Source organism: Trematomus bernacchii, unplaced genomic scaffold (genome assembly GCF_902827165.1).
Source record: "Trematomus bernacchii unplaced genomic scaffold, fTreBer1.1, whole genome shotgun sequence".
Lineage (NCBI taxonomy): Eukaryota > Metazoa > Chordata > Actinopteri > Perciformes > Nototheniidae > Trematomus > Trematomus bernacchii.
The window spans coordinates 16,499,544-16,524,430 of record NW_022987739.1 but is presented as its reverse complement, the minus strand read 5'-3'; the positions used below and the strand labels follow the sequence as shown (position 1 = coordinate 16,524,430).

At 42.7% G+C, this 24,887-nt stretch overlaps 1 protein-coding gene across 2 annotated transcripts in view; it reads right to left on the bottom strand.

The window, feature by feature from the left end:
• Positions 1 to 19,602, bottom strand: part of syde2 (synapse defective 1, Rho GTPase, homolog 2 (C. elegans)) — a 44,354-nt gene extending 24,752 nt beyond the window's left edge. Inside the window, exons 1-3 of one of the 2 annotated variants that reach the window (XM_034146428.1) lie at positions 17,395 to 19,602; positions 8,873 to 9,165; positions 8,019 to 8,415 (exon numbers count right to left, since the gene is read on the bottom strand). In XM_034146428.1, coding sequence (XP_034002319.1) covers positions 8,019 to 8,415; positions 8,873 to 9,165; positions 17,395 to 19,411 — 2,707 coding nt within the window. In that variant the 5' untranslated portion in view covers positions 19,412 to 19,602. The remainder of the gene's footprint in view (positions 1 to 8,018; positions 8,416 to 8,872; positions 9,166 to 17,394) is intronic. The other variant, XM_034146429.1, reaches the window with a different exon arrangement.
• Between the last annotated feature and the right edge of the window lie 5,285 nt (positions 19,603 to 24,887).

The following is a 24,887-nucleotide window of genomic DNA, read 5'->3' as shown; positions in this document are numbered from 1 at the left end:
CGGTCAGGCTATAAGATGGAATTGTCTGTCGGGAGACACCAACTGCTTCAGGGCTGAGCTAGAGTTACTCAGTCATTATTCAAGTTGAAAAATATCCATTTGGATTGGACCTTGTAGGCAGTTCTTGCCTAACTAGATGTCTACAACAGGAAATGTCAGGGTCTAGAGTTCTACTCAGGAGTGGCAGCCATGTTTAGTCTACAGCACTGAGCTGAGTCGCCTACCCAAAGCTTTCTGGGGCGTGGCAATTTATCGTATGATGTTTAAAGCTGCCATAATTAATATTTTGTATATTAACAATAAATCAAATCATCATGCGTATTGTCAAAGTTGTCACTTATATTCACAGAGAATTATCATTCTGCAGTTTCCATTGGCTCCAAAGATCCTTTTAGTGTCTTTCAGCTCTTTGTTTTGGTTTAAGAGACATCAAATGTATTATATTATTGTCACATACGCTGCTCTCAGTGTCATTTGTATCCTTTATAAACCAGCTTCCTACCTATGTCTACCACTGTGCCTTCATCCATTAGTATGTGCTGACTAACTGCCATAATAAAAACAAATATGGATGTACCAATGTAGCTTGTTTTTATTGCTTCAGAGCTCCATTAACTACCCTTTCAGTCATTTTTCACATTAAAAGAAAAAAATTGGCACAGAGCCGTTTGAGTGATTAAAGTGGAATTTGTCAAATTATGGGCATCCCGCTATTTGCCCAACGGGAGGCTTGGGCCGGCCTTTAACAGAAAAGCTGCTATTTTCCACTTTCAGCGCTCTTTTAATACGATTTCCTCAGAGGCTAACCTGCCTTTTTTAAACTGTAGAGGGAATACCTCGCTGCATGGATCCATGGGAGATTAAGGCTGGACCACATGACTGTGCAGTTTACCCTCTGTAAGCCTTGTGAGGAGTGCCTTTAAATATGTCCTAGATAGTAAACCCCATGCTATAACTTATTTAAACATTTCATTTGAAGATCCTTTAATCTATGATGTTGGATTTCTCATTGCAAACACAAATGCTTATGTTGTTTTTATCAGCTAATTACTTTCTCTGAATGAACCTCAGAAACAAAAGAGTGATTCTGTAAGAGAGATAGAGAGACACACACAATGAGAGATTCAAAGTTGAAAGGAGAGAGAGTCTGACCCTGCCAACATCACCAGCTCTATTTTCAGAGGGGACCTGCTGTGCTATTCTGGGGCGAGGGCCCGCGAGTGAAAAGAGGGAGGCAGAGGAGGTGCGACAGGATGGAGAGAAGGGTAAGATGGTGGGCAGGAGCAGGGCAGGGTGTAGCCGGCAGATGGGGGACAAAGGCGCCCCTTGTCCAGGCACTCAGAGGTCTGGATGGTCGACTGGAAGGCTGGCAAGCCGGCGGGTGAATGTACAAATGAACACGGCTGTTCTCTCACATTCCTCACCAAAACATGTTTAGCCTCCTTTTCCCCCTGGCTGAGTAGCCTTCCCTGTCACAGCTTCCTGCCAATAATAGACACAGAGGCGCTCTGAGAAGGGAGAACATGGGTGGAGGTGCAAACACCAAACAACATCTGGGTGGGGTCGTGTACACAGAGAGCCCGGTCAGGTCTGAAACAAGGTTTACAGGAGTGAAATTCCTTTTGCATGAGAAGAGTTTGACTCTTGGGTTCTTAAGCTTTCTTTACACATACTGCCTATAGACAGTGCCTAATCACAACAAATATATGGTAAAGAAGATATTTGCTCAATAAGCTGGATTGAGTGTTTGATATTATAGTAACACCTTGACATTAACAGTATGACATTTGAAGATGCTGTAAGTAGCCACAGTTTGAACGTGTAAAAATGTGTTGCTGTGAAAAAAGCTTATATATCAGGGTAATGTTATCATTAATCGACTTTCAGTGGAATTGTATTATGTTAATAGATGTTATAGCCATCATTTCACAAAGACGGTGTGGCAAAATTAATAACTCAAAGTTCATTGCATTAAACATAACTTGTATTATCTTTAAATGATTTTTACCTTTTAGCCATACTTATTTATTAGATTGTTTATGTTCCTTGCATGTGTAAATGTACCTAGCAATAAACTTGATTCTGATTCTGATACAGTGATTATCAAACGATACTGTTCCATATTAGTGCCACGTTCACCGACCTCGTAGATCAGTACATGGCTGTTGCATGCTTAATGCCTGTTGCTTCACACACATGCAGCTGTGTCCTCTGTAGCCTTTGGCCTTGTGGCAGCAGCCAGGAGAGTAACTAGACACCTCACTAGCTGAGGTTCAGGGCCAATGGTTTGACACCCAACCCTCCAGGGCCAGGTTCCTGGGTCAAAGGGCAAAAGGTCTGCATTTCTCTGGGTGACACCTGAGCTGGGGAACTGTGTCCACCCCCAAAGCTTTAACGCGCAAATGCACTCACCATATTACTGTAACACAAAGAGAGAGTGGATGTAAATATGCCTGCATGAAGACAAACACACACACTCACATGCCCTCGATGACCCTGCAGCCCTCCTCAGGCATTCTGCCACCTCCTAACAAAGCACAAGAATTTATGACACTGTCGTTTAACATCGTTGACACCAGGCAGGTGCAGGAGGAGAGTTTGTGTGCGTGTGAGGGACAACCTGATCATTATCAAATATGGCTGATATTTGCACCCTACATCATGAGCCAAATGATCCCTCTATCCAATGCCAACGTTGTAAATAATAGTCAGACATTGTAGAAAGATATCAGGCGCCTTGCCTGTAACAATGTGACACTGACATTCTCTGATAAGCCTTGCAGGGACACAATAATCTGGTGTCCCTGATAACCCCATAAAAAACACTTACTTTACTGTGTGTGTGTGTGTCTGTACAAGCATGTCGACCAAATGTGTGTGTTAAATGTAAAGACAGAAAGGTCCAGGGTGTGCTGACAAACAAGGGGAGTGTAAATAAACCGGTGAATGGCATACTTGTCTTGCAATTTCTTCCCTCGGTGACCGAGACCAGGCTCTGCGCTGCTTCCTCTCCTTTTGGCTCTAAATCATTCAGTGCTGGAAGGCCTTTCAGGGGCCGCGGGAGCCCGGCCGTTTCATTACAATGGGTACAAAACCCCTGCTAATATATCCAAGCATGCAGGCCTTCTCACTAGCACAACATGGCCCCCTGCCAAAGCAGCCCTCATGTAGCCTAGCTCGCCTACCACTGCAGGCATTCCTGCTCTGCTGTAACTCAGCCCACAGACTGGCAGCTAATTCTAGACGGCCTGCAGCCACAGCAGCCTCCTGCACTGCCAGGATCCAAACAACAAGGCACTAACAGCTACCTGACGAGTGTTGACGAATGACTTGTTTTATCTGAAAAAAAACAACAAAAACTTATAGGACTAAGCAGTTAATAGAGGGTTCGGAAAATACAGTTTTTTTTACTGTGGAATGCAATAGTAAACAAAAGTGTTGGTCATGGGGATTTTCCATATTCAGTATAACCATGCATATCCTTACATAAGTGACTTAAAAAAGCAATTCTAGCTCAATATCCTGGGAGAAGAGTGAAAAAGAGCCTGATTTAAGCAGAAAAATGTAAGAAATTATCATGTAAGAAAACATTTATTTCCCTATATTTATGCAGGGAAAATGTACTGTATGATTATGATTTTTTTCACAATAGATTAACGTTTCCTAACAAACAATAAAGTAAAGTAATTCCAGTATATTTGTGCCCCATTTTTAAGAACATTTTAAGAAAATTGGGATATTATCCGGAGTCATTCTTACAGACCGTCCACACAGCAGCGTTAAAAAATCTTGAAACGCTTCTGCCCATTCACTTTGAATGGGGTGACGTCACTTTCCCTCACTTTCCGCCGAACTGCATTGTGGGCAGGCGAGCGGAGATTTTCAGGATTTTCAGGATTCAAAGTTGAACAATGTTCAACTTTTGAGGCTGAGGTGGAAGCGTCAGCCAATCAAATCCCGTGTACGCAAATCTGACCGTTCAAGCTCTAGCCAATCAAACGGCGTGTAAGCTGGGAGTGACATACCGCAGTCCATTTCCTCATATTCCAAAAAATGGAGGAGAAATTAGCGGTAGGGAATCACCCGGTGCTTTATGACCAGTCCCTATTTACCTACCGGGATACAAACCGGAGGAGCCAGGCATGGAGGGAGGTGGCAGAGACAGTGGTATGTTTTCGCCTGTTTGGGGAGTTTATATCCAGTTTACTTCAATTCATGTGATTGGTTGTTGGTGCCTTGCTCGCAAAAAATCCCCAAGCTTCAGATACGCCCACCTCCAAGATTTTTTTAACGCTGCTGTGTGGACGGTCCGTTATTGTTACCAGTATCATAGCAACATTGAATATCTTCCTATGCCTAAAAGAGATACATTGTTGGTTCAAGTCCCTCACTTCTGCCTCAGGGAAAATGTTGTGGTCATTTTTTTAAACCAAATGATACATGACCAATTGAGATAGGATCATGCATTACTGAGACAAAATCCCTTACTTTTCAGTTGCCAGTTTTCTACAGCTGGTGATGAAATGAAGAACAGACCAGGAAGAAATAGCCATGAGAAAAAAAATGTGACCCGAAGTTCACATCTAGTGCCAGGCTAAGGAATCTGCTCTGGTTTTGAAGTGCTTCTCTCACAATGTTGCTCCTCTGAGTTGTTGACTTCCTCCAGGCCCAACCGTGCAATCGTCAGCTGAGATTAGATTCCAGGTTTGTGCTCAGAGGCATGAACTCTCATGTAACTTTAGCAGCCTGGGCCAATTCTCAAATGCAGCAGCCAGCGTGACCAAAACACCCCCCAGAAATAGCTCTTGATCCCATTCTGAGCGCTGGCCAAGTCAGATTCCCCAAAGAGATGCTAAAGAACAAGAGATTGGGAACACACCATGCTCACAACCCCCAAAGTCCATCAATCATTATTCTCCATACAAATAGAGCATTCAGATGGACACAAAGTCAGTCAATAGGCAGCACACGAGGAGTCTGGAGTGTATCCGGTGAGGGAAAAAGAACCAGCCAGCCGAACAGAGGAGAGCTATAGTCCCAGAGAGTCATCTACATCTGCACCGCTTCATTAATTCACCAGGCGCTCTTATTCGGGCTCAATCAACGAGAGGCCTGTCAAATCTCTAGGACTGCAGATAAAGTGCTGTCTGCATGGCCTCATATTTATGAAGAGAAGATGGGACTAAAATAGTAGAGTTCAACACTGTGGGTGCACTCCCTGTATTTTGTACTGAAAGACTCTGTTAAAGCTATCATCAAAGGAAATTATTCCCAAAGAGGCGTAGGGTACATTGACAAAAATGTAGCGAGGCAACCAATGATGTGGTATCCAATAACACAGATGCTGTAAAGATATGGCTCGCTGTGATGCTAATAATAATGCTACTACCAACAAACGTATGTTTAGTGAGGCAGGTACAGCATTTCCTCTTCTGTTCTTTTGGCATTTGTCCATGAAGCATTGAAAGACTATAGCTGAGTTGTTGTTGTTATAGGCTAAAAACAACTGGGATGCCCTTTCAGTAATAAATGGAGGTGCAATATCATTTGAATACTCATTCAGCCAAAACCTTTTTAAAGCATCATTCTCATACATAACCCTTAAACCAAGGCAGATATTTTTATCGTAATTTATTTTAACAGAAGATAATAATTAATAATTAATTATGCACTAATTTTCCCTTATAGGCAGATATATAATTACAGTTTGTGAGTGGACATCAACTGTCTGGTATTTGAGTGTATATTAACTGTAACAAAGTTGTAAAGGTACATTTTATCTGACATATCAGTGGATATATAGAAAAGCTTTAATACAAATGGGTTGGTTATCACCCGTGTGTCTTTACAGGCCCAATTTAACTCTTTAGCGCCCACAACACGTCTACCAGGAGAAGGAGTGCAATGTTATTCTGCAGCCAATACAAGTTGAGTTTAAAGAAAACACGATGCACACACAGACCTTTTCTGTAGGTATAGGAGGTTTCTGTATTTAACCTTGCTACCATTCCCTTTGATTTTGCCCACTGTACCCACAACTAACACACACACAGACATCCAGTAATGAGCGTTCCCTCTTTGATGACACGTAGCCGGGCTTGTTGCTCTTTTTTGTTGCAGTGAAGTGTGGGATGGCGTCGCCAAACCCACAGGAATCAATTGCAAAGTCAACAGGCAGCAGCGAGGGAGGCAGTTCCGGAGCGGGGAGGGAGGAGAGAAAAAAACAACACCTCTGCTCCCGCTTCTCATTTCACAGCTACCAGTCAGGGTACCAGTAAACCCCCACTATCACAGACCTGCTGCTCTCATTAAACAGAATCGTATTACAGCATGTTAAGGAGGCACAGGTCTTTGAATGGTAGCAAGATAGCAACATTAATTATTTCTTTTGAAAAGCTAGACAGCTCAGGGAAAATAAAAAACCCTCCTGGTAACAGAAACTCTGAACAAGATTTCTTCACTGTTAAAACTGCTGAACAAGCAACTCAAGCCTCTCATCTGCTTACCAAGCATGAAAGGCTCTTATGTTACCAGTGCATTTCATCTGGAGTGCAAAATAGGACTGAAACGTATCAAAAGGTGCAGGCTGAAATAGGCAACATTTAATTAGCCTTGTGTGCTATGATTAGTGCCTTTCCTGTACCCGTACACTGAGAGCCATTCTGTACTGGTTTAATCCTAATCCTACAAGCAGAGTCTCTCAGGACGGAGAGTTTTGCCGAGCCACACGTGATGTCATTGAGAGCCAGGGGTGTGTTGGAGTCAATGAGGATCAGGCAGTTTAATCAGAAGCCTATCAAACCTGTGTTCTTGTCACAGGCAGATTTGTTTTCGGAAGTAATAGAACACCATAAAAGGTTTCAAACGTTCCACTTGGCCACATAATAAGTATTTCCTTAAATATATAGGAACAAGTCTAAACTACTTCTGATTTCAACGGTTATATTTCATGAGGAAAGGATATTTGAAAGCTTATTTCAGGCCTTCATTCCCGCACTAAAACTGTGGCTGCTAAAGTATTATATTTCGTTCAGCATACCCAAACGATTCAGCCTCGCTTTGTGCTCCTACAACTACAAATGGCTGTTGCGTGCCACAGAAAAGTGTTGTCAAAAGTTGTAATTATAGGCTCAGCTCAAGATGTGCCAATTGGTTCAAACTACCATGTTGCCACATCAGAGAGAACAAAAAGTCGGAAGTTAGAAAAAACCAGACTGAGCTTATTAAGAGACAGGGAGCCGTGTGCTGGCTGTCATCATTATGCCGTCGGTGTAGACCAGAGTTGTCAACAATTTCCAAACACACAAGTAAATCAAAAAGTGCAGAGAGAGCACTCCAATTAATTTGAGTTAATTCTGCTTAAACATTGCTGGTTATGAATCTGTTTATTTGTATCTGCAGACACCAGAAGAGCAGCTTTAATTAGCATGCCTTCAAGGCGAGAGTTTATAAAAATAACTTTTGAAAAACCACCAATTTACAAAGTTCACAGCCCTCTGAGCTGCAGTCACAAGTCAATGGATATTCTTTCTTCTCAGGAATGCCAGTTGAATTCCTCCTGGCTCATGTCTCTCTGAGTTTAACTAATTAGGGACACTTATATGGAGAGATATGATTAGACAGCCCAAGCTCTTGTCTGCTCCTATCGAACAGAACAGACTGGAAGAAACTCAGCTAGGATTGCTATTTCACTCCCTTTTACCATCTTAAACTTAGTACTTTTATAGGTTTAGCTGTAGTAAGCAAAAGCATAACTCGCTGTCAAATAAGTCTGTTGATCCTTTGATTGGAAAAAATGTCAACTGCTGTAATTGGCGCTTAAGGTGTGCGCAACCGCAAAAATCTGCCTAAAATGACTGGCTGAAAGACAAAACGACAGACAATGATTGGCCCTCGAGCATCGTCCAATAGAAATGTAAAGGAGAGACTGAATGGAGCAGTTGACAAAAATCAGGAAGGGAACGGAAGTTAGAACGAGCGGAGGTGTGAATGAGTCCTGTTTTTTTTTTTTGCCTTACCTGTGGTTCTGCTGGAGGAAGGCCCCCCCTCCTCCTGAGGTTTGCACGCGAGCATCTGTCTGTGCAGATGTAGTGCCTCTGTGGAATGTACAGCATTCCCCTGAACACCGTCTCCTGAAGCGCCACCGAGGCTTTCCCCGAGCGCCTCCGGCGCAGCGCCACTGCCGCCCCCAAGGTTCCTGCCGCCCTGACCAACGTCCCCCGCCCTGCTGGGCCTCCTCTGGGGCTCAGCTCGGGGGGGAACCAGCAGACGGACGGAGGGTCGCTGAGAGGTCTCAACTTCATCGTCCTCAGGGATTGGGTTGTACCAGATCTCGCCTTCATCGTCTGCGTCATTCTCCTCAGCCGGGTCAATGCTTCGAGGATGAGGGGACACCTTGGCCTCACCAACACTTGTCTGAATAAAAACAGAAGTTTACAGATAAACTTTGTGGAAAACAGAAAAGAAAGCATGGTGTCACCTAAACTGAAACACACGACATAACTTTGTTGAAACCTAAGTCCTATTCTTAAAGAATGTTGGAAATTACATCTACTTGCTTAATGAATGGTAGTATGATGAGAATATTTCTACAATTTTCATGTCTTTATTCTTAATACAAATCTACTGGCAGCACCTGGTTAGCTTAGCTTAGCATAAAGACTTGAAACAATAGCAAGCAGCAAGCATGGCTCTATCCAAAGTTAACATAATCCACCTACGAGCATCTTTAAAACTCACTGATTTTAACTTTTTTGTTTGCTAAATATAAAGGACAATTTGTTGTGTTACAGGGGTAATCATCCGACAAGTAAAACCCCCTAAAATCAGGAAAACAAATCTTCGAAAATCCACATTCTTCTTTGGGTCTAACCTGAGGCAGGTGTAGGCGGGCCGGCCGTGATGGAGCTGCCCCTGAGGGTCTCAGGTGGTCAGGAGAGGGACTGGGGGGAGGTGGCAGCTGATTGGGGCCCTCCTCTTCAGCCCCCAGCATTCCTTGCAGCTCGTCCTTGGTGCACTGATTCTTCCCAAGGGAGCTTTGCTGCAGCCAGTTGCGTTTCTTGGAGACGGTAATGGTGGTGAGCGGTGGCCGCCATGACGATGACTCATTGGCCCTGCCCACCTCCCGGCCATTAGCACAGGGGGTTTGGACATTCTCAATGAAAGCTAAGGGTACGATGGAAAAATGAAAAAGTGTGAGAATAACAGCTTCTTGGCATAAAAAACAACTTATCATTGAGCCCAAGTCAACCAGTGATTCTGATATATCATCTCAGACAGTTCATGTCCTATCAAGTTTAAGAACACATCTGTATCAAGAAACCACATGTGTGAAAACACAGAGGGAAGTAATTAGGTTTTATTGAGTTATCCGGAGTTATCCATGTCTCGGCCTTATTGAGTCAGTCAGAGCCACGTCTTTGATTTGTCTCATCGATTGTGTTAGCCTTTGTTTTATATCTTTTGGATAGACTTTCAATCCCACCACCACAGACACCCTAAGGCTCCTCCCCCCTTTTCTCCTCAGTGACTTCCCATTTCGGGATCGGGATATGTTGGCTTTGAATTTGAAAGAGATCACAGGGAGTAGGAGGGATTGAGCACACACATATCTTCCATCAGAGCAAAACAAAAGAACAAGAAACCACCAGCATCACAGCTGTGAAATAAAAAAGAGATGGGAGCGAGTGTGTGTGAGGGGTCGACGGTAAGTATAGCCCATGGCGCTATGTGCAGTGAAAAAGGGACAAATAATAGTGACGATGACGTGGTCCCTTGATACATCATAAAAAGAACTGACTATCTTGAAGTGTGTTAATGTATGTGGGTGTTTTTTTCAGATTGTAAGAATTTTTTGTTTACATCTTTACTCAAAAAGCACCTTTGCAAATCATCTGACATGCTTTTATTTTCACAAGGGATGATGAGTAGATTTGGCTAGAGAAAAACAACCTTTCAGCGTGTGTGGTGTGTGTGTGTGTGTGTGACGGGCAGAGTGAGGTGCTGAGGGCAGGGTCTTGCTCTAACATGTAGGCTTGTGTAAAAGACTGTTTTGATCCTCTGCGGCTCCCAGACGAGCCCCTTCGCATGCTATAATGACAACTTCTCCTTTCCTCAAGGAAATGCTTTTTCAAGCACGCCAGGGTACATCCACTAAATTATAGACTTGGGAATATTTTCACTTTACAAAATCGAAATCTAACAGAGGGCATCTAGTAAGTGCATGTGTTACTGTGCTATTAAAAAGTGTGAATGAGTCAGAATAAACCACAAGTTCTTTTTTTCGATTAATCCAGAGGGAAGGGAAGAGAGCTGAAGTTCATAAAACATCACATGGTTTCAAATTGCATAACTTGTACTCAGTCGATTGAGACTACGTTTTTTTCAGTTTTTGTTTAGCTTGGTTGCTTTTATTGACAAAGCCCTGAACGCGGCACAGAGAGAGCAGAGGGCTCTACTGGGATTTATTTTTCCCTGGAAGTCAACCAGTCCTTCTCTCATTGCTCTCCTGTGATCTACAAGGCGACTTTATGAAGAAACTCACTGCCATCTCATATGATGTAAAATCTTACAAACACCAACTTTAGAGTTCTTCTCACCACAACAAAACACGTCTTGTTTTCCCCCACTTGAGAAATATGAAAGTTTGACATAAAGTGGGATGAAATTGCTTTTGTTAGGATGCCATTCCTCTGCGCTGCAGCTGATTATAGGAGACACTGAGTTCATAGAACAGCCTTCAGTGCTAAGAACAGAAGTCACTTTTGAAGCATTCTGAATAAAAAAAAAAGACAATACCAGCTTGAACTACAAGACAAAAACCATCAGTCTCTCTGTCATCCGTTTCCTTTTCATTTAAACAGACCTCCTGTCTGGATATAAAGCACATCTTTGCCTACTTTACCCTTTCTGCTCTGTTTGATTTAAGAAAGGTTTCCAGCCAGAAACGTGAGCCAGCTGTGTGTTTGCATTAGCCTGGATTATGTTGTGTTTGAGGACCTGGCGCTCAGTAGCTTTAACATGTGCTGACTATTGAGTGAAACATGAAGAATGTTTCTGCTGCTATACTGAGCCGCGTGAGTTAATGTGTAGGAATGAACTGGAGTTATAATCTGCTGTGGTGGTTTGTTTTCAGCTCTTCTGGCCTTGAGTTCCTTGTTACCCTTTAAACACTGTCTAAAACTGTGTTTTACTTAAATATGTGAGAAAACCTTCAAAAAAATACATTTTATTGTAATTGGATTTGGAATGGATTGTTTTGTTATATAAAGTAGCTTTGTAGAAGAGTTGACAAAAGAATGACTTAAAACGAATGTAGTGTAATATAATATAACTAGCATATTTTTAGCCCATAATCTTTAGTTTCTTCCCAACTCAAATCCAATCCAATCAAATCAAATAAGGGTTAACCCTAAAAACACTTAGTCACTTAGAGGCATACACACAGAGACAAACTGATGCTAAAATGTTAAACACTAGCTGGGGGGAAGAATGAACTACATTGTGGGAAAAAGGTAGAACAAATATTTTTAAGACCAAGACGGATCCAAAAATGGCAGACTCTGCCGCCTACACTGGATCTGGCAACGTGAGATTATAGAGGTGAGAAGGTTGTGCATGGAGTTGTTGTCAGCATGCCATCTTCTTTAAGGGGTCTTTCATAACTGGAAGAAGAAGCGTGTGCTGACACGAGCCGCATTCCAGACCTCAGATCTAAATTCACAGCCTCACCATCGCCTCTTTACACCATCACACTCCTCCAAGGGAGAAAGCAACAGCAGGACAATGGATTGGATGAATTAGTTAGTTTTGACCTTTTCACTGGTATCAAATATCAAACCATAACAAACCCAGATCATTTTCAATTCAGCATGACACAATTTCAGTCTCTGCTTTTGTTAAAAACTATTATAGTGCAATATATAGTAAAGTATAGGGGACTGTTTTTATAAGATGCCATGTTAGAAAGTGTTGAAATACTAAATCAAAAAGGCGTTTTTGTAGACACTTGGAGGCAAAACCACCAACGTTGTTATCACAAATGACAAGATTCCTTTTAAGGAAGTAAAAGAGGCATCTCCTTTTCTCTTTGGTTGTATTATGTTGTGAAAGACCGATGACCATCACAAGCACCTATTGTGAAAACTCATATAAACACAATGCGAAGCAAAGGAGGACATTTACGATGCTGAGCAAAAACAGCCTGGCTCAATGTGCGCCGATGGCATGAAGCTGATGTGTTCAGGGCACACACACCTCTGACCTGAAGGTAACAGATGGCCAGAGCACATAATACAAGGGTGCATGTCAGTGTGTGAATATAAAGAGAACAAGAGGGAGAGGTGTACAGGGAGTGGGTTTGTCTGAGGTGCTGAAAGGAATGCAAACATAAAGAGAAAAAAGTGTTTTTCCTGGTTGTACTGGTGTGAACCTGTGCCACGTGAACCTGACAGTAAACCCAATTATATTCATGTCTTAGGCGCCGTTTACACGAGGAGAAAACTGCTTGTATCTGCATAGTTTCGCGTGCGTATAGCCCTATTATTTACACAAGGCCGATAGAAACTGACCCCACAAACGATAACGGGTCCCAAGGTGGATAGATTTGCAAACGAAACGCTCTGGGGGGTCAACCGAGTCCGTGTAATCACCTCTATACGAATATTTCCTGAAAAAATAACGATAGCCCCACCTCTCCCCACCTCTCCTGCTCACTGCTGTAGCAGCTATCAAAAATAGCTGTGTTAATTAAACGCACAATGGGTTCTTGAATGAAATAATATTATAAAAGGCAAACCAGAATTGTTAACGCCCAATATACTCCTTAAACAAAATAAACAGAGTCAGATTTCATGCATTGATCCATTATATTGACAATTTTCCAGCCAAACAACACAAACAAAATTAAAAAGTCCGCTCTGCGATACACCAAACTTGTCTTTACTGCCTGATCCAGGCCATTATTGTTCATTGCTCCTGCGCCTGTTTGTAGGCAGAGGACCGGCGTGTCCCAGAGGAGCGATCTCACCCGGTGTTTGTAGAGAATATCTCTCTTTCTGAGCGCGTCCTCTCCACGGAGACGTGCTTCTTGGTCGGTCGATGCAATATCCACAGATTCGGTTTCTTTCAGTTAACTTCCCCGTTGCATTTATCCATATGCTGAGGAAATTACTATATCCCGCTGAATACCAGCAATCGCCACACACACACTTCCTCCTGTCAGTAGCTACTGCTAGTGCTACTGCTACTGACCATGCTACAGATATTAGTGCAAAATCTACAGCTCCTCTACCACAACCATCAGCAACAAGTGGACATGGAGAATTACATGAACTACATGTTGCTAAATACACCGCGGGGCATAAACAGAAGGGTAGCCATGGCAACATTGCTGCGGGGCTGCTCTTCTTCGCTGCTTTTGGTGTATTTTGGCGGAAGTTACAGCGCCACTTACAGTCCCGGCATATGTACTACAGCGTTTCCAGCGGTCTCGTTTGAACAGACACGTTACATGAAACGAATGCATGTGAACGGAAGACTTTTTTGAATACGCATACTGTGCATAAACGCAAACGTTCCCGTGTGAAGGAGGCCTTAATCTCCTGGATCTTCCTCTACTCTAAGACAAAACACTAGATCCACTTTCCCATAGGCTTTTCTTTCATTTTCTGAATTCCTTTTGCTCACAGAGGCTCCTCTTTTGATAAGTGCAAAACACACACCATCTAGTTTTCTCCTTCACACAACACTTTGTTTTGTATACAGAGTTTCAGGCTCCCCCCTTCAGAGGGAATATTCAGCTCTGTGCCATACATTCCTGTTGACACTCATTCATATGGTAATAAGGATTCTCAGTGTAGATTTTTCTTTTCAAACCAATGCAGGGACGAGATCACATCACATGTCAACACTTGCATCCCGTTGAAGCGTCCTGGCAGCCTGCTAACGCTAATGCCACTTCCTCTTAAAAACGTTGGCTTGAAACTCATTATTTTATGTTACAGCTCTTTCAGTGAATCTTCTGTCTTGTCTCATTGTTTCTGTTTGAAAAAACTGAAAGAAAATCTACATCTACAATCTTAAAAAGGCACAAGGACACACAGTGGGACCAAATTATGTCCTGAACCCTGGCAAAGTAAGGCAAGTCATTGAAATCTCCTTCATTAAATATGTGTGCAGTAGCACCAGATATGATGATGCATCCTAAATAATGATTACAATCCAGTTTGTTGTACTGGTAATTCATCTTGAAATTCTTCATAATTGCAGAGCAAGTAACTAGTGTTTTTTCAAACTCTTTGCTGAACTGTCTGAATCATTCATCTCATAAACCATTCTGGTATGAACCCAGATGCCTCTAGTTTCTCATCCATCACCTGATCTGTCTTTACAGCCATCATCGTCCATAAATCTGTCCCAATACAGACGCACCAGACAAGACAAATGTATGTGAAAAAAAAGAAAACTCTGAAGCTCACTAATAAAGTTTCTGGCATGACACAGATAACCAAACGCCATATCGTTCTAACATGACTTGACGGCAGGTTTATCTGACACCTGCACTGTTAAGGTCTGAATACCCTGAGTAAGCAAGAATGAATGTAATCAAAATGTTGAGCAATACTACAGTGTGTGCCTGTTCCAGACAAGGTCTTTGCTTCATATTTGGTGGGTTGTTTTGTTCAACCTTGTTGGGAAATAAACATGAAGACAACCAGCAGCCAGTTAGCCTAGCACAAAGACAGGAAACTAAAGAAAAACCTAGCTAGCAAGGAGTCTGTCCAAATGTAACATAATCAGCCTACCAGCATCTCTGAAGCTGTAATTTCTCATTTGTTTAATGTATATAAACAATGTATGTTTGAATGGTATTGCTTAACTAAGCTAACCAGCTGCTGGCAACATCTGTGATACTGGTATCGATCTTCTTATAACAAAACAAGCTTATTTTATTTATTGTGAATGATGCCATAAAAACCTGTTTTTTAGGAGAAACAAACACCTTTTTTTTTCTCCTCCTTCAAAGTGGAGGCTGTTTCGAGACATGCAAACAGGATCTTCTATCTTCGACCATAGTTTAAAAATATATATTTATAAAAGACAAGAATATCTGCCTCCCAGGAGTGAATCTCCTTCTGCTCTGTTTGTGGTGTCTATGGTTCAGTGTCAACATCAGCTTTGACTGACACACCACTCTGAGTTCAGGTTTGGCCAAAACATGATGCCTGGATACTGCCTGCCTGCCGGCAAGCCAATGCTCTGTACACAGCACAACAAAACTATAAATCCTCCAACTGCAACTACAAACATGCATGTGCACAATATTCCTCACCCACACACAGACATAATGGAGTGACTCACTCAACTGTGGGTGATAATCAACATGATTTGTTTTACACAGTGATGAAAGGACAAGTCAGAACAGAAATAAATTAGCTGCTGTCTAATTAAGCCAATCTTTTTTGTCTTTTGACTTCATTGTGAAATTTGTTTTCCAAGAAGCTCTCAGGGGAAGGGATTATTTTTAGAAAGTCAGAAGTATATCAATATTTGCATACATTTAGAATAGAGTCATAAACTCAATGAAGAGTTTGCAGCCAAGACAAGCAATTCACTGGAGCTTTTGAGAGCTCTGGCATTTCTTTTTTTTCTTTAAATGGCTCTTTGTGAGGCGCTGAGAGGCCCACAGGGGCAAGATAAGCCCAGGGCCGACCTTAATAAATGCTTAATCGCCCTTAATTTTGTTCATTCATGGCGAGGAACTAAGTGACACAACGCAAACAAGTTAAACAACGGGAATGGCATCCTAAATATTCAATCCAGAGTCTCTTTAAAATGCAAGTTACCAGGGAACTGTCCAGAGCAAACGACTGGGGAGGAAGGCAACATAACAGCCCAACCCCCCCTACACACACACACACACACTCACACACACACACACACACACACAAACACACGCACCACTACCACAGAGAATAACTGCAGTGGCTTTTCTCCTGCTTCGGATTCCTCTGGCCACAGCTGTGGAAAGGTTCAGTGACAGAGAGGGAAAAGCTTAGCAAAAGGGGGAAAATGAGAATCAAGGGAGAAAGGGACCCTGGAAACTAATATAAAGAAGAGCCACGTCTTTGTTTGAACAAAAACACAGCACAGGAAAGAGTTTGAGTAGTAAAAGATGGAGCTATCATGAGCCAACAGCGGCTGGAAGTCAAACACAGAGGCCTAGGCTGAGATCACACTCCATTTCTAGCAGCACAGAACACTGACAGTCAACAACAGCCTGCGCACATGGCAGGTCATCTATTAACTCTAGAAAACACTGTCAGAACAACACTCACACTGCCATTTAAAACTACACAGATACAAAACTGTGGTAAAATAAAAACATGGTAATTATGTTTTGCATCCATACAAAGCAGGTCTATTTTCATCTTCGTGCGCAACAAATGTCAATACAAAGTTTTCCACACAGGCAGTTTCCGAATCCTGATTGAACTGGCAACCTGCCTTGTTTGCAGGCAACTCAGGTCAGCATGGACGAAAGGAGCAACTCGTTATAAAAGCATGCACTGCTCATAGTGACATTTTAACTAAATGTAATGTAGGTTACTAAAAGGTGGTGCATAGAATCAGTTAATGAGCAATATGTGGGATAACAGAGCTTGTGGTAAGATTATTTTGTCATGAGTGAACTTTCAGTCTCAAATTTCTAGCCAACATGGAAGAGAAGTGCTGGGTAAAATACAAGTGCTGTGGCAGAATGGTGATTGAAAGCACCAGATGAGCTTCTAAATGGACATTGTGGTAGAATAATTTGGCAACTGGGTAAGGTTTTGACCAATGCACACATAATCTATAACTATTTCACATTTAATTTGCGTTTTGAACCCCTAAAAAGCTGATTTGGTGTAAATGGTTTCATGATACAGATGTTTTCCTGTTTTTGCACTACATCACAAACACAACATCATTTGGCATTTTGTACACATCAATAGTCAAACACACAAACATAAACCAACCCACCACCAACACCACAGAAAACACCACATGAGCTACCGGAGGAGAGAGGGAGTTAGTTGTTACTGAACTACACTGTGAGTGATCCGACCAACAAACCTGATGTGCTATTAATTTAGTGTTAAAAATGCACCTAAATTAGTTTGAAGGACAGAACCCGCCACCGGTTAGAACATCTTAAAAAGGAAAGCAAAGAGGTCTGAGGTGTCTCGTCCCTTTGCTTTGCATCCAGAAGAGGAGTGCAGGGTGAACCGCCACCAGACTGAGTTTACTATGAGTGGAGGAGGATGACAATAATCAGACGGGAGGAAGGAGGGTGAGAGGTCTCTGATTTAGAGGATCCACGGGAGTTGAGGCCACTCCGTGTAGCCTTCCTACCTGGCTGATGCTGTCGTGGAGACTTGACCTTGACAGATTTAACCCCTCGGTTACCAAGAGAGCAGGGTCGGTCCTGGCTTTGTCCTCCGCTGCACGGCAAAGATGAGCCCTCAATGCGTTGCTTCATCTCAGAGGACAGCAAGCGGCCCTTGTGCATCCACTCCTGCATCTTGTTGACAGTGACACCGTGGCCCTTGTTGACAGAGTTGGCTCTCTGTACTCGGGCATAAGTCGGCTCCTGCTTGTTGTTGTCACCCTGATTTGTTGATGCTTCGGCGTTGCTGTCTGAAGAACCCGTGAGGCTGTTGACTGAGCCGCTGCTCTCGTTGAGCCGCCCACGGTCTTCATCACCGCCAGCTTCTTGTAACTCATCACTGCTGACGGCGTTGTGAAGCACCTGAGGTTCGGAGAGCTCACCTACTCCTGTTGCTCTAACCCCTTCAGCCTCTTTTGTCTCTTTGGCCCCTTTATCCCCACTGGATGTCTGGGCTTTAACACAGAGTGATGGTTGACCACATGCATACCTGATCCCTCCATCACTAACAGAGCGCAGTAACATGGGTCTTATCTTAGTCAGGGACAGGTTTACCATACTCTTACTGTTCAGCCTGGCTTTGAGGCCTGACTCAAAGTTCCCACTGAGGCAAAGCAGGAGTGAGTCAGTGTCAGACACCTGCTGAGGGCTGTGGTCGCCTCCCGATGACCAGGAGTCGCTGTCCATGTTTTTGGCGGACAACCTCGAGCACAGGCTATCCCTGGAGTGGCTACTACATGAAGAGGTGGCCTGCTGCTCAGTTAAACCAACATTAATCTGCTGGACATCCAGGTTGATATCGTTCATAGCATTTATTAGAAGGTAATATGCTTCTTTCAGCTGGTTTCTAAGCCTGTCAGTTTCCTGTGCACTGTTACTGTCATCCAGCTGTCCTTTAACCTGACCAGGCCGTGGCAGCTCTGTAACCTCTGCTTTCTCACCATCACTTTTTGCTCTGATCGTTGCATAAAAAGGCAGAATTTCATTATCATAATAATCATCATCTTCACTATCTAAAGGGTATCTTAGTGACGTCTCTGTGGCGCACAGGGATGCTATGTTAATGTCGCATATGTCTAACTCTGTGGGGAAAAACGTCGGGTTCTGCAGACTGCCTGCAGTCCCTCGCATGTCCCCTGCATACTCCGGCCCATAACTCTCTATATTTCTGATTACAATGTTTTCTTCTGTGCTCCTTGACATACAGTGTGTATAGTCAAGTGCTGCGCAAACTGGCAAGTCTGTCCCCAAAGTGTGGCTGTTGTCATAACTCCAGTTTGCGTTGTGTTCATTAACAGCCACTTCAGTCTCTGCCATGTGCCTGGAATATCCTCCGTCTCTGGGCTCGCTCCCATCCCTATCAGCAGCAATAACCTGGGCCTCTGGCGGTTTACTGACCCCGGTATGCGGCTCTCGGCACAAAACGTAATTTGAATTGTCCCCAAACCCAATTGAGTCCCCTACGCTGCACTGCCGCGGCACCGAGACGAAGTGTTTTCTGTGGACATGCGGTCCACTAAGAGGGACCCCCGCAGATAACACGGTTTTGCCAGTGGATCTGGGTCCCTGGTGGCTCCTATCTACCTCATGTGCCCCAAACTGCGCGTTTCTTTGAAGTGAGACCCCCAGGAGCTCCTCGTTAACCCGAACCCTGCCCCCGCTGCTCGGCTCCTGGGGAAGTGCGCCGGGCAACTCTGCTGCGAGACCCTCCCGGACTACTACCACCCCCCCTGTTTGCACCATTGCACCGTCAACACAATTCTCGTACGTACTCATTCTCTCTGTCGTGCAATCCAGCTCTGTGAGCAAGACTACCGGGAGAGCCTCGTCGGAGTCTCGCTGCGTTTGCAAAACTTTTTCTTTACCTTCTCGGCCCCCATTCGCCGCAGCAGCAGAGCCGTATCCACCGCCGACCGTCGCTCCTTTCTTGGATTTCTTCCCCCGGAGTTTCGCTAGTAAAGTCCTCCGCAGAGGATCAGCCATTCCTTTCCTTTGCCCCCAGTTTATTCCTCCCGGTTTCTTTCAGCACGCTGGCTCCAGAAGGAAAGGGCCGAGTGGGTTCTCCTCGCTCGCCGCGGTCAAAGCTCGCCGGGCGGACGGGCTCCTCTCCATTCTCCGCTGTCACCTCCGCTCTGTCGCCTCACTCACTCCTGGCTCTCTCTGCTAAACTGCACCACCGCTCTCCCTCCCTCCCTCTCTCTGCTCACACACACTTTGCCCTCATCCCTCCCTCCGTTCCCTATTTCTCTCAATTTCTCTCTCTTTCTTTCTCTCTAGCGCCTCACCTCACCTTCTCCTCATGTTTGCAGCTGAGCTCAGATAGCCTGTTTGGAATGTTTTTCTGAGTTTTGTCCAACAGCGACTATATTTAGAGATAATAGGCCTAATTGACAATCAGGAAAACAGTAATATAACTGAGGAGCTGAAACGATAAGGTGTTGGCTATTTAGCTTGAAACATTATTTTCTTATAATAAATGAAAAAGCTTAGGATTACATTTTGGCCTGTTTATTCTCCTCATTAATAAAGTTAAGGGAATTTATCATTTAAGAACTAAATCAAAGACAGTGAATACTACAGTAGGATTGGTTAACTGGAGTGAGTATTTTATTAAGAGCTAACACAATGAATCAATGAATTGATCATTCGATTAACAGATAGGCCTAATTAATCATCAGCTATTCACTTAACAAAATTAAACCTGCTGGTAAAATGAAAGTCATGTCACTCAAGTCCACACATCTGCAATATACATTAATTACCCAAGAAAATTATCCAAAAAATGTACCTGCAGTCCTAACTACAACAATGGTGCAATAAGTATTGAGGTATCTTACTTAATTAAAGTAAAACATAGTAGTATTTGGTAATACATGTTTAGTAATCAAGTTTATAAAGTAAAAATGAGCTAAATGTTCTTTAAGTATCAAAGTGAAACAATTTACATAATGGCCCCTTTGTCAGTTTTGTATTTAGCATTTTAACTATATTGCCAATGCATCCTATTTTAGAAACTGACTGTTAACATGAAGCTTTTAATCTGAAATCTAACCGTATGTAAAATAAATACAGTAGAGTCAAAGGTAAATTATTTAGCTTGGATATGCAATGGAGAAGAAGTATACAGTAGCACTAAATAAAAATACATTTAAGGCCAGCTGCCTTGACATTATACTGTATTTAAGAGTATATTTACATTCTGCATTTGAGGATGTTTTCCTTTTTAGTAACATAAGTGAGAAAGTGTAATCTCATTGGAACAGTATGTGATGTGTAAGGGGAAGGCGGCTCCAGCCTCTCTATTGAAATTCAAGACATATTTGCCCCCGAAATGTGAATTAAATTCAGCTAGAGCAGTGAGGCAGGACTTCAAATGACCACCTTCACTGGTAGCTGTGAAGGCATTCCAGCAAACAGCAGGGAAAACGACTCGTCTCAGGGGAGAATGTGGCTTGACCCTCTGCAGAGAAACACAATGAGGCTGGTGATGGCTCTGAATCTTCTCCTACCCTTTACAAATGAATCGGATTGTGTATGTCATAATGCATTTAGCTTTTCATAGTTTTATCTTCATTACTGCACACCACAAAGGCAATTTTTCATATTCCAATGGCAGCCCGAACCTAAAAGCACGGCCTGCGACGTGATGGATCACTGCCGATTATCGGACTGACACTTTTATCTGAAGTGTATCTTGAGTAATCCTCTCCTCTTTGACCTTGTATCTAACCCCTGTCCCTACTCGCAGGCCCAACCCGAGACTTTAAGAGCGTCCGAGACAGCAGAGAAAGGAATTAAACATACTTCACTTGAACCTTAAGCCATTTGTTTGCTGTTGCCTCTACTTGGAATGTGCCAGGGGATGAGCTGCTGAAAAGCTGCAGTGGGTGTAAGAGTGCACATGCGCTCTCTCCCTCTCTTTAAAGGCACACGTACTTACATTGAAATCTACACACACATTCCCCCCTCTCTCTTTGTGGATATGACTCCATTTTATTGCTCCAGGCAAAACTATTTCAGGTTTTTTCCAAGGTACTATATGTCTACCCATGATTGAGGGCATTTTGTTGTCAGAGCCATTAATCGACAGGGGCCCACATTCACCCTCCTTCTCCTCCACCACCACTACCCTCAGTAAAACATGATAAGCATCTGTTATTGCTCTGCAGGAGCCGTGTAGGCCCTGACGCCTCGGCCTGCCGCCCCATCTGACTGACTAGACCCTGTCTGGGCAGTTATTTACAGGTCAAAACCTGCAGGCTGCATAGTGTGTGTTTGTGTGAGAAAGAGAGAAAAGGGGAGAGCAAGGGGGAGAGGAGAGGGCGTTAGGGAAAACAGGCTATGTTCCTAAGGAAGGACACAAACCATTTTTCAACACATTCACTGCGGGGCATGAGCGATATCTTTTTGAAAAATAACATCTATTATTATGGATATGTCTTGCATTCCTGAAAATGTGATCTTGTGTGATATATCTTAGTACCTGAGGTTATACAAGCAGCCAAGGAGTGTTGATGTATGGCAAAAGGGAAAACTGTTTTGTAAGAGGGGGGTGGTTTATACACCTAAGTGCTGTTTTGGAGTGAAATGTTGAGGTATTTTTGCTTTACTTATTTATTCGTTTGACCCATTCAGAAAATAGTAGGTGAAATTACAATTTCCCAGTTTAACCTTTTGAAATTGCTCGTTTGGTTTAACCAGCAGTTTAGAACACATAGATCTTTAAAGTAATAACATAGAGACTACAGCAAATATCCACATTTGAGAAGCGATAACAAGTGTATTAACTTTAACTTTAATACATTGTTGGGAATCTAAAAAGTTGAAGATTATTTTATTCTCCAAATAATGATTCACTGATTTTAGTTGAAAACACAACAAAAAGCCAGGAGCATAGTTAAGTCAATGCCCAGTACACAATAATGGTGCCGAAACAAAAACGTGTTATAATCCACGGATGAAAATGGTCCACAACTGATGCACAATTTTTACCTATTTCAATAAAGTATACTTAAAACTGCAGTGCCAGATGTTTTAGGTCATTTTTTTAGCCTGCTTAAAACATTCAACTATATATTTGTGAAAGTTATATATTTACATGCCATGCTTCGGTAGGAACCAAGATGTCTCGGATACAGGTCTTGCGGCAGTGACAGCTCACTACTTTAACTTAATTTTACATAAAATAAACATGTAGTGAGTTAAACGGGGCAAAATAAGCACTTGTCAAGAGACTTTGCATGCTGACTCAACAGTGCAGGATATAATGAGGAAGTTTGTCACCCTTATTTTCCCTCCAATAGTAACTTGTGCCTTTTGTGAAGGCAGTGGCAGAACATCTGCTTAGCTGGCCCCTTTTCAGATGGCTGTGACAAGTGTATGAAGAAGAAAACTCTCTGTGTGTGTGTGTGTGTGTGTGTGTGTGTGTGTGTGTGTGTGTGTGTGTGTGTATGTGTGTGTGTGTGTGTGTATGTGTGTGTGTGTGTGTGTGTGTGTGTGTCACAGAGACAGAAAGGAAAGTAATATGTGTGTGCTCATGAGTGTGTGTTGGTATACAGGGCTCTGCAGCTGTTGGGGCTCTCCTCCTGATGGCAGCCCATTGTTCCCCCTCTCTCTGTTTCTCTCTCCCTCTGTCCCAACCGGTTTATGGGCCTTCCCTTTTCTCAATGCACACCGCAACTAAATTTATGTCCTAAGACACAAGCCTTTCTCAGGGTATAAATCAGTCTGAATGATCTCTGTGATGGTATAGTGTTGCCAAGGGCCTGCTGCTTTACGCTCCAGAGTCAAATTATTGCCATAGCTATTCACTCATATTTGACTATTTAGAAAAAAATCTAAAGGAAAAATGCATCTTTGTCCACACCAGTGTCTAATCAAAGAAGCAGATTTGAATATGTTTTTATCAATATACATTGATGTTTAAGAGAAAAACAAGAAATCCTATTCCCCCAAAAGACAGTCCTTGTCATATTAGAAAAGTTATCTAGATAGGTATTTACAAGCTATTTTGTGACAAAGTGCAAACAAGTGTTATTAAGTGAATCATATGAGAAAGTATTGCACTGCATCTGTGTGATCAGGCTAGGGACACAGATTGTAATCCATATTCAACATCATGTCCACATTTTAATAAAAGGCCAAAGACCTGATTGGTGTCGACATCAGCAAACAGTGTTTCAGTTGGTACGAGCAAACATATGTTCTTGTCTGGAACCCAGATAAGCTCTTATCTGGGTAATATTCTATTTTGTGTTGCCAGGAACATCTGTGAGTGTTGTATAAAGGGACATGGTGAGAATAAATACCAAATATGGCATACTTAGCTGGAAGTGCTCCTCTGAAGAACTGGCAGTGACTCATGATGGCTGAACTGAACGATGTTAGTCAGGAAAATGATACTTCATCTATCCTTGGCATGTGATGCTGAAACTCCATTATGCCGTCCCTTTAATACTTTATTTGTTTTTGCCAGTGGGACTCATAAACTAATAAAGACACATAGTGAACTGCATTTGACTTAAACTGCGAATAGAGAAAACGAAAGCAAATCCTTCGCTTATCAAAGATGCCAGGAAGTGCTGTGAATCTTTTTCAATGATTAACATTAAGAATGCAAATTGATAATAAATAAATAAAGAACAGCAGCAATTAGATTAGATTATAGCACGTTTATAAATGTCTAAGGGGGTACTTTTCAAATTTTCACAGGGAAAAATGATCAACATTAGCTTAAAAATAAATGTCTATTTCCTAGTTAGAATTATCCTATTTATTTTGTATCAATTTCATGATTAGTTGTTATCATGAATTGGACATTTATATCAAAAAGGGTGCAATTTCTGTTTAAAGATATTAATTTTACTGCGATATACCATTGAGCAAAGCAGCAAAGCAACACACACACACACACACACACACACACACACACACACACACACACACACCACACACACACACACACACACACACACACACACACACACACACACACACACACACACACACACACACACACACACACACACACACACACACACACACACACACACACACACACACACACACCTTTGGGTCCGTTCCATATCCTTATCAACAGACAACCTCTGACATGTTTATCATGACGAGAGGTCAGACTGTTTGTCTCTTGCTACCGTTCTTTATCATCTCTGAGCTGCCAAAGAACGTTCTTTTCTCTGAGTGCCTTCATCATGTGAAAATATCCAAGCATGAGGGAAGGTTTTGGGCAAGTCAACAAGCCAGTCAGTCAGTGTGTAGAAACCAGCATCAGGCATGGGGTAGTGTATGCAACAAGAACACATCCTTCAACTTTTGGCCACACACTAGAACCGTGGCTTTATCCATTGCAATTCCTGTATGTCGCTCAGCCCACCTCTTTGATCCAGAATTCTCCATGAAATCTTTTACAGACATGTATGGTTCCCAGATGAGGATCCAC